This window comes from Glycine max, chromosome 20 (assembly GCF_000004515.6).
Source record: "Glycine max cultivar Williams 82 chromosome 20, Glycine_max_v4.0, whole genome shotgun sequence".
NCBI lineage: Eukaryota > Viridiplantae > Streptophyta > Magnoliopsida > Fabales > Fabaceae > Glycine > Glycine max.
The window spans coordinates 38,443,200-38,454,040 of NC_038256.2; the positions used below are offsets into that span (position 1 = coordinate 38,443,200).

General features: G+C 37.7%; 1 protein-coding gene across 1 annotated transcript; it reads left to right on the forward strand.

Moving 5' to 3' along the window:
- Positions 1-908: 908 nt before the first annotated feature.
- On the forward strand, positions 909-3,802 carry LOC100805780 (FRIGIDA-like protein 4a). The gene is made up of 3 exons (NM_001360372.1): positions 909-1,882; positions 1,978-2,153; positions 2,888-3,802. The coding sequence occupies exons 1-3, from the start codon at positions 985-987 to the stop codon at positions 3,386-3,388; spliced, it is 1,575 nt and encodes a 524-aa protein (NP_001347301.1). The 5' UTR covers positions 909-984; the 3' UTR covers positions 3,389-3,802.
- Positions 3,803-10,841: the final 7,039 nt, after the last annotated feature.

Genomic DNA, 10,841 nt, shown 5'->3' on the forward strand with positions numbered 1-10,841 from the left:
TGAAGATAACAGTACAAAAACTATTCTAAACCATTTCTGCTTTTATTTATTTTTAAAGATACCATTTTAAATTTAATTTTCATAGTCTTTAAAAGCAAAATCAGAGAACAATTGTTTGATTATTTTTTAAAAATTGTTTGATAATTATACATGGTAGTATAAGGTTAAAAGTGTACTATATTTTTTATTCAAGACAAAAACCATGAAAACTCTGTTATAAACATTTTTTATTTGATTTTAGGGCTAAATTCTTGAAGCTTATTTTTTAAAATAAGTATTTTTTATGATAAAATAAATGTTTTTATGATTTTCAGATGTGTTTGTTTAATTTTTTTTTTTGTAAATTTAAACTACCTTACTTATTTTCATGCAAGATGTAAGAAATATTTATATGATTAGCCAATAAAAAAATCTTAAATATAATTTTTAAATTATTTATCATAAAAATTAATAAATCTATCATATATAATAATTTATAATTACATTACAATATTTTTTTTAGTGTTAGTGCATAATGTGCATTTTAATTTTCTTTTTTCTTCTTGTTTTAAAACTATAACTTTACTATTTTTGAAACAGTTATACGGATTACAGAAAGCAAGTACAGTATACGTAGAAAAATGTTTCTGTTCTGTATTTTAAAAAAAATAAAATTAATGGAAACTGGCCTAGTTGGTTGCAAGTAGTCTGGTTCGCTCTTACAATCTTATCTTGTTGGCAATGGTCACGAAGTCTACTACTATTCGTACGCACTCCCGGCGCATTCTAGCATCGCCCCTCAACCACCTTTTTCAGACCGCCATAACACGTGTCTCCACCTAAGCCATCCACGTCATCACTCCTCTTTCCCTCTCTCTTGATTTCATTTTACTCCCCTTCTGTCTCGTTCTTTCTTTCTTTCACATTGATTGATTGAAGCCAGCGAGTGAGTGAGCGAGCCAGGTAGGGTTTTCGGTGTTCCCCTCTTTGTGTTCGTTCGCGACGATGGGGTCCATCCCCGATCCAGGCGAGTTGAGCGAGTTGACTCAGCCGAGCTTCGACGAGTTCCAGCGCCAAACCTCTCTCATGACCAGCTGCACCCTCCTCTGGAAGGAGCTCTCCGACCACTTCTCCTCCCTCGAGCAAGACCTCAACCACAAATCCGAAGCCCTCAAGCGCAAGATTCACACCCTCGACAACTCCACCTCGGACTCCCTCCGCCTCCTCGACCACCGCGAAACCTCTCTCGACGCCACTCTCCAGATCGCCCTCCGCACGCTCGACACGCGCCGCACCGCTGCTCTCTCCGCCCTCCTCCACGACGCTGACGACACCTCCCCCGACGGCGAGGTCGATGACACCGCCGGCCTCGTCCTCAAGCTCAAGTCCTTCTGCCTCCGCATGGACGCGTTCGGCTTCTTCGCCTTCGTCAGCGCCAAGAAGAAGGAGCTGGACGGCCTACGCGCCGAGATGCCGGTGGCGCTGGCGGAGTGCGTCGATCCGGCGAAATTCGTGCTGGAGGCGATCTCGGAGGTGTTTCCGGTCGACAAGAGAGGGGAGAAGGCCGGCCACGACTTGGGCTGGGCCTGCGTCCTTGTCCTGGAGTCGTTAATTCCGGTCGTCGTCGACCCCGTCATCGGAAAATCGAGGTTGTTGGTTACCCCTACCGTGAAGGAGCATGCCACGGAGATCGCGGAGACTTGGAAGAGCAGCCTGGAGGATCGTGGCGGCGTGGAAAACCTGAAGACACCTGACGTCCACACTTTCTTGCAGCACGTTGTTACCTTCGGGATTGTCAAGAACGATGACTCCGATTTGTACCGGAAGCTTGTTATTGCTTCCGCTTGGAGGAAACAGATGCCGAAGCTCGCGCTTTCGCTTGGTCTCGCTCAGCAAATGCCTGGTATAGTGACAATTAATTACAATTCTCTTAACTTGGTTTTGTGGATTTGTTTTTTGTTCAGCTGAAAATTTTGTGTTTGTGTGAATTGCTTGTAGATATGATTGAAGAGTTGATCAGCAAAGGGCAGCAGCTTGATGCGGTTCACTTTACCTATGAAGTGGGTCTGGTGGAAAAGTTCCCTCCTGTTCCCTTGTTGAAGTCTTTTCTCAAGGATGCTAAGAAAGTTGCGGCTTCTATTTTGGAAGATCCTAATAATGCAGGCCGAGCTGCGGTACTTTTCTCTCTTTTTAATATCTATTTCTATGATTTTCTGTGGTTTTTGGTTTAGTTCGTGAATGGATAAACTTTTTCATAAGCATTTGTAGCAGAATGAAATAAGTAAAAATAAGATGGGAAAATGAATTGAGCTTATCTTAATCTAAGTTCAACTTACACATCTCAACTTTTGGAGAAGTTAAACATGAGAACTATTATAATAGTTAAATTTTCGTTTATGGAGTAGTTGGATTCATTTTACCTTTTATTTTCTACTATAATGGAGAAGATTATCCAAATAGACTATTAATATTACTAGTTCAATGTTGTGAAAGCTGAACTGTCTTTTCTTTTATGCTGGATGAGAGGTAGGTAGCAAGTCTGTTATCTTGTGAATGTTTAGTTGATACTCGATACAAGTTTTCTATTTTTGGTTTATTTTGTATAGACAGAGGATGCAGCTTATTAGAAATCAATGTACCTAGGATTCTGTTTTTAAGATGGGGGAAGGCCGAAGTGAGTGGTGAGATCTTTCTGGGTGTTAGTGTTAGTGTTAGTAGTTGGTTAGATTCTGATTTGATTTCTGATTCTTCTCATCTATTTGTGTTGCTTCTTTGATTAGTTGGAAGGAAAAAAAAAAAGGCTGGAAATGGTAAAAGCGCTCTATTTGTGTAGTATTTTCTTGAGTTAGTAGAAGTGGGTTTAATATATTAACAGATTTTTTTTCCTATGGTGAATGAAATTTGGCAGTACCTAGCTGCAAGGAAAGAGCAGTCTGCACTCAGGGCTGTGATTAAATGCATTGAAGAATACAAACTTGAGGATGAGTTCCCTCCAGAAAATCTGAAGAAGCGACTTGACCAGTTAGAGAAGGTGAAGACCGAGAAAAGGAAACCAGTGGCAGTTCCTGCCAATAAGAGAACTAGAGCAAGCAACGGCAATGGAGGTCCAATGCCACCAGCCAAAGCTGGGCGTTTGACTAATGCGTATGTATCATCTTTCCCTGCTGCTCCTACATTTGTCAGGTCTCCATCACACGGGCAATACCCAGCTGCTCTTCCACCATACCCTTCCCCACCCCACATGTACGGCAGCAGAAGTCCCCCAGCAAATCCTTATGCTGCTTATTCACCCGAGCCGGCACCAGCTATTGCAGGGTCTTACCCGGCAGCTCCCATGAACTATCCTCATGCATATGGCGGCTATGGAAATGTTTTGGCTCCCACTTATCAGCAGGCTTACTACCGATAGAAATGACAACCTTTGAAGATGGTAACCACTGATATGACGACCTTGATCCAATTTACTTTTGCAATGTTGTTTGTAATCACTAACCGTTTAACGGTAGCAGTTCTGTGTGTTAATTATAACTACTGTCCCACTTCCTGCTCGGCATGGGGAGAAGTTGTATTTCTAATGTTGATCCCATAGTACTAGGTGATTGTGGAAAGTAACTAGGACGGCCAAGAAACATCAGAAACTCAACTACCACTGTTCGGTTTAGTTGTAGAAAGACTTACTGTGTTTACATTATATGCTTATCTTGGGATCGAATTGAAGGAAAACAAAAAGAGAAAAAAAGGTAATCTGTTTCTTGGCAGCTGTTGACTATGGTATAAAGACCATAAAGGAAATAATTTTGTCTGAGATAAATGTTTTTCTGCATTTTTAATGCCGGACTATGGTATTTGTTAGTACTGCATTCAACCGTAGTATGTTGTTACATTTCCGTTGTAGCATTCTTACAAAGAATAGTTTTAAATCTTGTTACATTATATTCTTTTGGATCTCTTTATTTACTAAAGGCATGAAGTGTTAATGAAGGAAACAAATGGCAATTATGTATCCCTGAATATTAGGATAAAGTATTCACATTACTTAATGAACTGAGCGCAACAACCCGTAAAAAGAACGAAGAAAGCATTCGGAACATAAGGTGGTTGTAAAGACCACTACGGAGGCAGGGAATCTTTGATGCGTACCCATAAAAAGAAGGAAGAAAACACTCAGAACATAGGGTTGTTGCAAAGACCACTACGGAGGCAGGGAATCTTTGATGCGTACCCATAAAAAGAAGGAAGAAAACACTCAGAACATAGGGTTGTTGCAAAGACCACTATGGAGGCAGGGAATCGTTGATGGGTTGTTCTGCATTCGCAATACCGAGCAATGGTTTTTGTTCAGCATTCAACCGTAATATCTTGTTTCATTCCTTTTGTGGCATTCTTCTAAAGAATAATCTTATTTACTAAATGTATAAAGTATTAATGTTTTTCTTATGTTTTTGACATAAATATTTCATTTTTTTAACAAAATGTTTGAAAGATTATTGCGAAGATAATGTAGGAAGACTAGCATTAACTTCTCTTTTGGCCCAAAATATAAGATGATGAGAGAAAATCTTGTTTTCTACATAATAGTAATACCCTTTTTCTCATTCTTTTCATTGAATCAACATGTAAATATATACAAGGCATAAGGCTAGTCAGAGGATAAGGACAAAGGTCCATTTCCTATACAGCAGGTAAAACAATAAAGCAAAATATAAAAAAGAAATAATAGCCAATAAGAATAGAACAACTAACATCTATATGACAACTATCTATAACAGATGAATATTTTAGAATAGGAGCAAAGGAAATATGTTCATATTCCCCCTCAAGTTGGAGCCATTATGTTGAGAAGGCCTAACTTGTGAATGTTTGTGTGAAAAGAACTTGAATGAAGAGCTTTAGTAAATATGTCTGCTGGTTGTTTTGAAGAAGGAATTGGCAGCAGATGTATCAATCCAGATTGTAATTTTTCCCACAGAACATGGCAATCATTTGCTATATGCTTGGTTCTTTCATGAAAAATAGGATTGTGAGCTATGTGGATTGCAAATCTATTGTCACAATATACTAGAGCACGTGTTGTAATGGCTGCTTGAAGGTTCTTAAATAGAAAATACAGCCACTGTAATTCACAGGTAAGAGCAGCCAAAGCCCTATACTCTGCCTCTGAGGAAGAACGAGAAACAGTGGATTGCTTCTTCGATTTCCAAGAAATTAGAGATGACACAATTAGAACACAATACCCAGATACTGATCGCCTAGTATCAAGGCAGGATGCCCAATCAGAGTTAGAAAAGGCTGATATTTTAAGTGTGGAAGTAGCGGAAAAGAATAACCCTTTTGCAGGAGCAGACTTCAAATATTTTAGGACCTTTTGAGCCGCATTCATGTGAGAATCCATTGGTTGTGACATAAATTGAGAAAGTTGTTGCATGACAAAGGCTATGTCAGGTCTAGTGGAAGTTAAATATATCAATTTCCCAATTAGGCGCCTATAACCGGGTTCATCATGGTAAGGTTTTCCATCGTATCCAGGTAGTTTAATTGAAGGGTCCATAGGAATGGAAACCCCTTTTGCTGCAAGAAGGCCACAATCTGCCAATAGCTCCGGAGTATATTTCCTTTGGTTTACAACAATGCCTTTCTTACTTCTTGCGATTTCAAGGCCTAAAAAATATCTCAAGTTTCCAAGATCCTTAATTCTAAATTGTGAATCTAGAAAAGCCGTCACTAACTGAATACCATTCAAATCATTTCTAGCCAACACTATATCATCAACATAGATCGAGATTGCAGTAAAAGAATTATTAAGTTTCTTGACAAAGAGAATAATCTGCTGTAGATTGAGAAAAACCGAGAGAAGTAAGAGCTTTGAGATAGCTTGAAGTACCATTCTAGCCTGCTTTAAACCGTACAAAGACTTGTTGAGTTTGCAAATCTTATTTGAGGAGTAAGTTGCAATGCCTGGAGGGAGACACATGTACCCTTCTTCATTCAAGTCTCCATGGAGGAAAGCATTGTTCACATCCAATTGCTCCAAGTGCCAATCATTGATAGCTGCAAGTGCCAAAACAGTTCTAACAGTAGTCATCTTAGCAACTGGTGAGTAAGTCTGAAAATAGTCCTTCCCTTCTATTTGAGTATAACCTTTAGCCACTAATCTGGCTTTATACCTTTCAACCTTACCATTGGCATGATATTTGATTTTATATACCCATTTACATCCAATAGGGTGTTTTCCCGGAGGAAGGTCAACAATAGTCCAAGTGTTATTCATTTCTAAAGCTCCTAACTCAGCTTTCATGGCACTTATCCAACAATCTTAAGCACATGCTTCTTCATAGTTCTTTGGTTCGCATAGGGAACTAACAGAAAGGAAAAAATTTCTAAAAGAAATAGAACAATTATTGTAAGAAATTACGAATGAAAGAGGGTAACTTACACTATTTTCTTGATCAGAATTCTTACCAGAAGATGTTTGGTTCTGCCTTTTAAAAATAGGTTGTGATGATAATCCTTGAGATATTCTGGTTGACGCAGTATTCTGGTAGAGCATCTTAAACCATTTTGTTGCATGATTTCAGTATGTGAATGCTCTGTTTCATTTGTTTGAGTGATTGTTTCATTTAGGTCAGGCTCAGTGGTAGGTGTTTCAATGACAGTGTTTTCAGGTTCTTCCATTGGAAAGTTGCATTATCATGTTCTGTCTCAATGGCATCTAGATTTGGATGTGAGTTGCTAGCAACACAACGTGGTAATGTTTTTTTGATAGTGTTAACACTATTGTTGAAAGGAAAAACAGTTTCATAGAACATTTCTAGAAATAAAAATTTCCTTTGAGTGTAAATCATGAAGTATATAACCCTTAGTCCCTTCCTTATATCCTATGAAGACAGATTTTCTAGCTCTTGAATTGAATTTAGTCCTATTTGTTTCTAAGTGGAAGCATAGGCTAAACAACCAAAGACCTTTATAAGATTTGCTATATAATAACTCATATGGTGTTTTATTTCCAAGTAAGGGAGTTGGCAATCTATTTATAAGATGCACTGCATGTTGAATTGCAAAAATCCAAAAATTCTTTGGTAAATTAGCTTGAAAATACAAGGCTCTTGCAATATTTAAGATGTGCTGGTGTTTCCTTTCAACCATTCCATTTTGTTGGGGTGTCTCAACACAACTTGTTTGATGAAGGATCCCTTTACTTGAAAAATACTCATTCATAGCAAACTCAACACCATTGTCACTTCTTGAAATCTTAAGTTTTGTTTGAAATTGAGTTTCAATATAGCAAATGAATCGCTTAATATGATCCCTAGTTTCACTTTAGATTTCATTAAAATAACCCAAGAATGTCCAGAAAAGTCATCAACTAAGATAAAAAAATATTTGTGACCATATAAAGAAGGGATAACATAAGGGCCCCATATATCTGCATGAAGTAGATAAAATTTTTTATTTGAATGTGATTCACTCAACTTGAAAGATAGCTTTCTTTGTTTAGCACTATGACAAATATCACATGGTGATAAATCATTGTATTTAATGTAAGGAAATTGCAAAGACAAGAGTTTAAATTGAGATTTAGACACAATCCAATAATCTTCTTCGTAGGTTTCTGTATAATGGAACAATTTGTGTCAGTGAAAGTCAAACTGCATGAAATGGTTTTTAACAATTTTGTTACTGATATAAGGTTAACCTTGGAATCAGGAAAATATAGAACATCAAACAATGTCAAGGTAGGATAAAGAACAATTGTTCCAGCAAATGAGGTAAAACAAAAATTCCATTTGGTAACATAATAGACATAGGATTAATTTTGTGGTATTCTGTAAAAGAAAAAGGACGGAATGTAATATGGTCAGCGGCTCCAGTGTCAAGAAGCCACTGAGAAACAAGTTACCTGAAGGCATCATATGGGAATTTTCAAGAACATAATTACTAGTTGAAGATTGAACCATGTTGGATGCATGAACAACTGAAGAAGAAGGCTTATGATTTTGTTGGATAAGTGCCAACAAGCTTTGATATTGGTCAGGAGTAAATAATTCACTTGCACTTTTGTGACCAAGATCGGTAGACACGTCCACTGAAGATGCAACAGAGTTTATGCTACTATCATTATTCTTTGAGTTTCTGGAGTGGAGCGATGCCTAGGAGGAAATTCTATTTTAAAGTAACACTCCTCAACTGTATGGTTATTGAAACCACAGTGAGTGCAAAGTTTGGAGTCTTGTTGACCCCTTTTACCTCGGCCTTTACCTTTGCCAGCAAAGGTTCCTTTCCATAATTTTCCTTTTGAAATTGATTTGCAACAGCATTTAATGCCAAATTCAAATTAGAAATGGAATCTGGAATGACTGTTGTATTCATTTGGCGTTCTTGTTGCACAACCATGGAGAAAACCTTTGTTAATGGTGGCAATGGTTCAAGCATCAAAACTTGAGATTTCACATGCGAGTATTGTTCATTAAGGCTTTTAAGAAAACGAATTACATAGTCTTCATCCCTGTATTTTTTAATCATGCTAACTGCTCCACAACTACAAGCAATGACACATTTGCAAAAAGGAAGAGGTCTAAAATTTTCTAGTTCATCCCATATAGTCTTAAGTTTGGTAAAGTAATCTGTTACCGTGAGGTCACCTTGGTGAGAACCTATCACGTAAATCCTTCCACCCAACAGCTGCTTGGTCTATCCACAAAATGGACTGTAGGATTGGTTCTGTCATGTAGTGGTGTAACCATCCCAAGACCATAGTATTGCACCTCTCCCATGCTCCATAGAATAGGTCCAAAAGACTTGGTTGGCTTAGAGAACAGTCAACAAATTTCAGCTTGTTCTTTGAAATGAGAGATAATTTCATGCTTCTGGCCCATGAATGGTAGTTTTTCCCGTCCAGAGGAGGTGATACTAAAACCAGTGATGGGTTGTCATTTGGGTGGAGGTAATAGGGATTAGAGAGGTCCGGGTTTGAGCTGTAGCAACCCATTTTTTTTCATATATAAAATTTTAGAAAATAACGATGTTTTATAATTAAATAAATAAAGAAAAATAGTTATAATAAAATAATGGTTTGAGAGAACATAAGAAGGGTATTTTATTATTAAGTTGATGAAGAATAAAATAGAGTTTCTTTTTTTATAAAATAATAAAAATAAATAAATAAAGTAAATAATAGGTCGTGAATACCCCTATTCCTCTTCCAAAATCCTCTCTTTTTTCCGCAGGCCATCAAACCTGTTTCAGAAAAATGAAGATCTCGGACTCATTCACCGTTGGATCGTCGTGAAATTTAAACACCATGTTCGTAACACATTTCCGAGCATTTTCACCGTTGGTAATTTTGATATCACGTCTGAGCTAAGAGAAATAACCCTCTCATTGTAGCATTTTTCTTTCCAGCAGAAACCCAGAGCTGTCTTGGTAAAACTATGATCCCGGTTTCGTTAACCGTTGGATTGTCGTAAAATTTGGATATGTTGTTCGAAATTCAGTTTTGCACGCTTTGACTGGTCCGATTTGTGAATTATTGTTCGTGGAGGGAGAAAAAGGAATCGCATGAAGATAGTCCAAATGGAGGCTTTAATTCTTTCTCCGTTTCTCTCACGTTTGGGAACTCTATCGGAGCAGTCGGAGGAAAAACTAGAGGAATCTTAGAGAACCGTTAGAGATGACGCTATCGCTGTGGGAAGACACGTGAGTCCGCTTAGAGGTAAGGGATGAGTTATTCACAGTTGGGGATTAGTGAGAACATGTGTAGGGATCCTTAGAGGATAAAATTGGGGTTTTATTTTGGGATGTTTGTTAAATTACAATTTTTCCTTTATGATTATAAATAAAATATTGATGTCCTAATGAAAATTGCTTGATAAATTGTGCTCTTGATATTTGTATATTTCGACCTATGATTTGATATAATTGTGTAATATTATTTGAGGAGTTTTAGTCCTCATGTTGTGAGTCTTTTATATAAATTATTATATTGAGGATATGAAATGATGATTCAAATTGTGAGTATGTGATGAATTGTAGAATAACATGTTGCTTCGAGATTATAATATTGTTATTGAGATTGAGTATAAGTGTAAAGTTGAACATGTGTTAATTTGTGAGATACGTGTAAACATGTGATGGTGGATTGTGACACTATGAGATGTGAAATTGTGAATGAGTTCTAGTTGTGGATAAGTGTGTAGTTAACACTTGATGTGAAATTACTTGTGTTGTAAGCTATGAATTGTACAATAACCCGACCAGCATTATCTTGAGAAAAATGTTGATGCGCAGTGTTAAAGAGAAAATATAGGTTTCCTATTTAGGAACCAGTGTTAAATCGTAGCGCAATTGTGTTGAATGTGTTTAAAACACGAGTGTAAGGTCGTGGGTATTGTATAATTCATGAGCAGTGTCTGCATGCAAAAATTATTTTAGGGGTTGGACCTGAATCAGGAGGGAGAGGCCCTGACGGACTCTTCGGAGTGTAGGCCTTGGGGGTCACCGGGTTTGAGTGCTCCTTTAAGCCTATGCTGATCCCATATGGTTGGAGCATTCTCGCAAAACATCGTGACCCTGACTGGTCTCCCTATGATCTTACTTAGTGAGAGTGACCTGACAAACCCATGGTGTGGTGTGTCTTGTTATGTACCCCTAAGCGCCTCAGGGTGGTTTTTCACTGACATGGTACCACATTGCATATAGGATTGAGTCTTATCATAACTGTTGCATATACTTGCTAATTGATGTGTTATTATATCTTGATCGAAGTGTGGGATTCTTGTGTAATGTGATTGATGATTGAAAAGTAAATTTTGAATGACGAAGTGGTGAAGTTACGTGAACTATGTTTAAGCAAGTGGTATCTCATT